At 31.6% G+C, this 4678-nt stretch overlaps 1 protein-coding gene across 1 annotated transcript; it reads right to left on the reverse strand.

Moving 5' to 3' along the window:
* Nucleotides 1-3163: 3163 nt before the first annotated feature.
* Nucleotides 3164-4371, reverse strand: LOC145159736 (uncharacterized). The gene is made up of 2 exons (XM_079078774.1): nucleotides 3501-4371; nucleotides 3164-3391 (listed from the first exon to the last, which is right to left on the reverse strand). The coding sequence occupies exons 1-2, from the start codon at nucleotides 4185-4187 to the stop codon at nucleotides 3284-3286; spliced, it is 795 nt and encodes a 264-aa protein (XP_078934900.1). The 5' UTR covers nucleotides 4188-4371; the 3' UTR covers nucleotides 3164-3283.
* Between the last annotated feature and the right edge of the window lie 307 nt (nucleotides 4372-4678).

The raw sequence follows: 4678 nt of genomic DNA on the forward strand, positions 1-4678 counted from the left end.
TGTGGGTTGATTCTATCACGTTTGTTTACTTGGGTCTTCCAATTGGGTAAAAATGAATTATATGATGGGTTTGGGTTCGTTGATTGATATATATTTAAGAAGGGGTTGTCGAAGTGGATAAGATGATGTTTATAGGTGGAAGACTTAGGTGTTGTTTGTTTTTTGTTTGCGGATCTTCTTGGCATCTTCTATCTACGCCACGCAGACTATGCACATACATTAGGCTCCGTAGACTGTTTGTTTTTTAGAAGACTGCAGACTTAAAAAAGCTTACACGTCCTCTTCTTGGCGTAGATGTGGACCAGAGTCTTCAACCCTTTTCAGACATCTTCTAGCCTAAAAAACACATATATCTTTGTTTTTTTTTTAAAAAAAACTTAGATTTATTCCAAATTTATCTATGATATTTAGAAAAAAAAATTACAATACTTAAAAAATGGTTCGACGACACAATCACGAACTTTGTGACAAATTTATAAATAAAGACTTAATGATAATAATGGTCGTTGGAGCTGTTTATATAGATATGAAAGAAAACCTAATATTGTCTTATATTTTTTGTACCAAATTTTATAAAACATTATTTAATGAATTATCATTCATTTCTTGAAAAAATATTTAAGGCTAGGTTTTAATTGATTTAATTGAAAATTTAAAATAAAAAATTTTATTTAAAATCAAAGTTTATTTCCATCCATTTTATGTGTTAAATTCTAAGATCTCTAATTACAATGTTTAGGTATAGATTTTCGACCAAAGTTTGTTGGTTTTTATTATTATTATTATTATTATTATATATATATATATATATATATATATATATATATATATATATATATATATGTGTGTGTGTGTGTGTGTGTGTGTGTTAATTCGTACCATTTTATTTTCACTTTTTATACAATAATAAATAAAAGTTGATGTGCATTTGTTAATTATCTATAATAAAGTCATAAAACTATTGAAAAACTCTTTTAAGTTTAAAAAAAATCAGTTTAAATAGATTTTAGTTTATTATAGCAGCCTGCAGATTATAAAAACAAACAGTATTCTTCTTTCAGACTGCAGACTTTGGTCCACCACTTCTACTGAGTACTGTAGAGGTCTGTAGATGTGGTCTACGGACTGCATACATTTTGCCTTAGAAAAAACAAATAGCACCTTACTCTTGTGAAACTAGTGTTAGGAAGCTTAGGGATTTTTTACATGTCCCTTCTCAGATTACCAGTTACAGTTTCTAGGCAACCTAAATCGTGTAGGTCGTGATTTTTTAAGGTATAGAGGATCAAGATAGGAAGCTTCATCGGATTAAGTGAAACCTTATTCTTAACAAAAATGAGTATGGAGGTCTCTTTGTAGGAAGACTTAGTGCTTTAAATCAGGATTTGCTCTATAAGTAGAGATGGAGGTTTCTTAATAGGTCTAACCATTTATGGGCTAGACTTATTAAAAGTTGTAATGGTGATGACGATGGTTTGTTGGGTCTAGAACTCATGAGTACAAAGGTGGTGTTTGGCCTAATATTATAAAAATGATACTAAAGCAAACAGTCGGGGGTTGTTGCCTTTATCATCTATTAGCAGAAAGGTGGGAGATGGCATAGACATTAGATCCTGTTTGGATGTTTGGTGCGGTAACTATATGTTCGAGTCATAATTCTCGAGGCTGTTTGCATTGGATGCTAATCAGAATTTTTGTGTTAGTGATTATTGGTCCTTGAAGGGGTGACACATAGCATGGAATATGGTAATCTGTGGTGGGAACGAGGAAGAACAGTTGGAGAAACTTATGGTTTTTCTGGATTCGGTACACCTTGTGGCTGAGCATAATAGATAGAGATAGGATTTGGAGGGGTCTGGTATCTTCTCGTTTAGCTCTACTAGGCTACATCTCGACCTAGGAACATTGTCAAGTAGTACTTATGCTATGCGGTGCAACAAATTTGTGTCGATTACGATTAATGTGTTTGCTTAACGATTTGGGTTGAATCGCGTGCCTAACAAGAGGTAATCTAGATATGTGGGGTATTGAGGTGGATTCGGTCTTATGACAGTGTTTTCAAGATGTTGTTGAATGTAGGGATCATCTTTTCTTCGAGTGTTCTTTGACTTTTCAGTTGTGAAGTCATGTTGTTGTGTGGATTGATAAAGTAAACCTAGACTTTGATAACATTTTGGGTATGTTCGATTGGGTGGACGCTCATGTCGTCGCCAACTTTTGTTGCTTGATTTTGGATTCGGTTTGCTTGATATGGGTGTTATGAACCTACCAGAATGTGTTGTTACTTGGTGACAAAACTTACAGAAAAATTAGTTTTTTCACTCTGTGGTTTCATTTTCTTTTAATTGGTTTGTAATAGAAATAGTAAGACTAGTATGAATTGGAATATGTCAACGCATAATCTGCTTATAAACTAGTTTGTATCGTTCATTTTTGCTAGCTCCTAGCTACCTTTTATAATATTCATCTTAACAAAAAAAAAAAAAAAAAAAAAAAAAAAAAACTTATAACTTTTAATATGTGATTTTACTAGATAAATGTTAGAAATCTCACTTGATCTTATAAAAAAAATTATAAAGTTGAATCTATAAATATACTTTTGAATATATGTTAGTCACATACTAAATAAAAAATGATTATTTAATTAAGATATATTATAAAATATATTTGTAAATAACTAATTACAATTTTTAAAAACATAATTAATAAAAAAAAATGTGAGAAAAAGGTAACACCCATAAAAATGAGTTCTTAATGGATAAATGTGTTGTATTCTCACTTAACCTGCCCATTATGCCAAACTTTATCAGTTGAGATCACATATACATATTCAATGAATTAACAGTACAAGCTTAATTATAAAGTAATAAAATATGTATTGATTATTAAGTGGTTTAAACTTAATAATGTTTAAAGACTAATAACATATAATGTGTTACACTATCAAGTAATCATAACATTTATACCAAAGATGCCAAATATATACATTTTATTCACATAACTGAACGTTCTATAAACATATACACTTTCTGAACCTTTATTCGACTTTTACCGCAAACAAATCATCATTTTTCGAAAATACAAAAAGAACACAACACTTTGCAAGAATAACATTTTGCATTTACATTTCCATTTGCCCATCATTGGCCATTCTTGCAAAGTATAGTTAATATTCTTGTCATTTTCGTAAACAACGATTATTAGGTTGCAATAAAAATCAAATACAATAATTCATAAAGTAAATAATATCAAGATTTCTTAATAATTAGATGCTAATTTTACACTAAAGACCTTCATAATATCCCCCGTATGTGATATGGGCTGTGGTCAAAGGGACTCCTCTCACTGCTGACATTGCCTCATTTGCTTGATGAACCACTTGCTTTATCCTCTGCAAATCCGTTCATATATACACAATTTATAAGTATAATTATCTTTATGATGATCAATGGTTTTATTATATAGAAATTCAAGAATATAAGCAAGAAATAATATCAAACCTTGTCATCAGAGTAGATTTGGATCCTGAACTTTTGTTGTTTGTGCCTTTGGCCATTTCCAAAAAGGATTATGCAAATGGTGGCAGCAGCCATACCAAGAGAGAAAAAAGCACCAATCCCATTCAAACCCCATTTCCAAATATTGCCTTCTTCCTTGGTCACCTTATCAACCTCATCAAGCACAACTTTTGATGGTGATGATCCATTGAACATATGATCATCACTTTCATCCTCATACTGAAACACGTCTGTTTCAGTATAAGGTAACATGATTCTCCGAGAACCTGATCTTGGAGAATCTAGTTTCATTTCGACAAATTCGTTTTCTTTTTTAAAGAAAACTTGGAAGATCGGATCAAGATCCGCTTCTGGAGCTTCTTTGAGCTCGTTGTTGATCAGAATTGGAAGTTTGGTGATTTCTTTCACCTCCTCTTCATGATGATCAACAACTTGATGATCTTTCATTTGAATTTGGAGAGGAATCAATTGTTTTTGTAATCTTGATTCTTCTTCTTCTGAAGACGAGTCGACGAATTCTTGGGATTTTCGTGAGGAATTGAAGTAATCCATTCTAAAAGGATTCTTGGGACTCCTCACGTACTTTCTAGAAAAAACATCATCATGAACTTCAAGAAGCCCATCATATGGTATGTTGATGTTCACCCACCCTTCATCTTCAAGATCCATTTGTTTGCTTTAAAGTTGAGATCTTTTTGGTTTGAGTGAAGAAAAGAGCAGGAAAAAAGTTGGGTTTTAAAGAGTTCTAGTGAATTATTATGGTTGATTATTGAAGTGGCTTCCTGTGGAGTTTAGTGAGGAAATTCACTTGGAACAAGCCACCTCTAATGGTGTCTTGTATGAATATTGTGCAAGAAAAATTGGGATTTAAATTCATGGAATTCATTCTAATACTTGTCAAATTAGGGGTTGGTCCTATAGGCCCCACATGATGTGAACTAAATTGATTTCAATATTGTCTTATAGGTTCTTTCAGATATTTTCTTATATGTTTTCAAAATGTTGCTTATTATTCCGTACCTGTCATAGATTTTAATAGGGTGTTTGATATAACTTTTGATTATTCTATTGTTAGTATGGATAAGTATAGACATCATTATATATTCTTTTTATTGGATTAAAGAATAAGAGTGCTCATGAAGATTCTTTTGTCGGGATTT

The sequence above is a fragment of the Lactuca virosa genome, chromosome 2, assembly GCF_052849685.1.
Source record: "Lactuca virosa cultivar CGN04683 chromosome 2, Lactuca_virosa_CGN04683_v6, whole genome shotgun sequence".
In the NCBI taxonomy this organism is placed as follows: domain Eukaryota; kingdom Viridiplantae; phylum Streptophyta; class Magnoliopsida; order Asterales; family Asteraceae; genus Lactuca; species Lactuca virosa.